Genomic DNA, 289 nt, shown 5'->3' on the forward strand with positions numbered 1-289 from the left:
TCTCAAATCACCCCGTGTATCACCCTTCCTTTATTCTCTCTCCCCCCCCCCCTTCCCCAGTAACGGAACGAGAGGTCATCAACGGAATCCTGGCAGTGAAGAACACGAAGAACCACACGCTGGCCCTCGTCCGCTACATCAACAACATCAACTTGCAGAACCTACGTCGAGCAGCCAATTTCATCGACATCGTGAACCGGCAGATCGACGGGGAAGCCATGAAGCTCTTGTCAGATCTCAGGGACGTGAGGCTTCCGGCGAGGATCGAGGCTTCTAACTACCATAGGTG

At 54.3% G+C, this 289-nt stretch overlaps 1 protein-coding gene across 1 annotated transcript in view; it reads left to right on the forward strand.

Annotated features, from left to right (window-relative positions):
- Positions 1–289, forward strand: part of LOC119592277 (NACHT and WD repeat domain-containing protein 2-like) — a 51,166-nt gene that overhangs the window by 19,566 nt on the left and 31,311 nt on the right. The window contains exon 6 of the mRNA XM_037941108.1: positions 61–286. Within this exon, the coding sequence (XP_037797036.1) occupies positions 61–286 (226 nt within the window). The remainder of the gene's footprint in view (positions 1–60; positions 287–289) is intronic.

The sequence above is a fragment of the Penaeus monodon genome, chromosome 30 (genome assembly GCF_015228065.2).
Source record: "Penaeus monodon isolate SGIC_2016 chromosome 30, NSTDA_Pmon_1, whole genome shotgun sequence".
Taxonomy (NCBI): Eukaryota; Metazoa; Arthropoda; class Malacostraca; order Decapoda; family Penaeidae; genus Penaeus; species Penaeus monodon.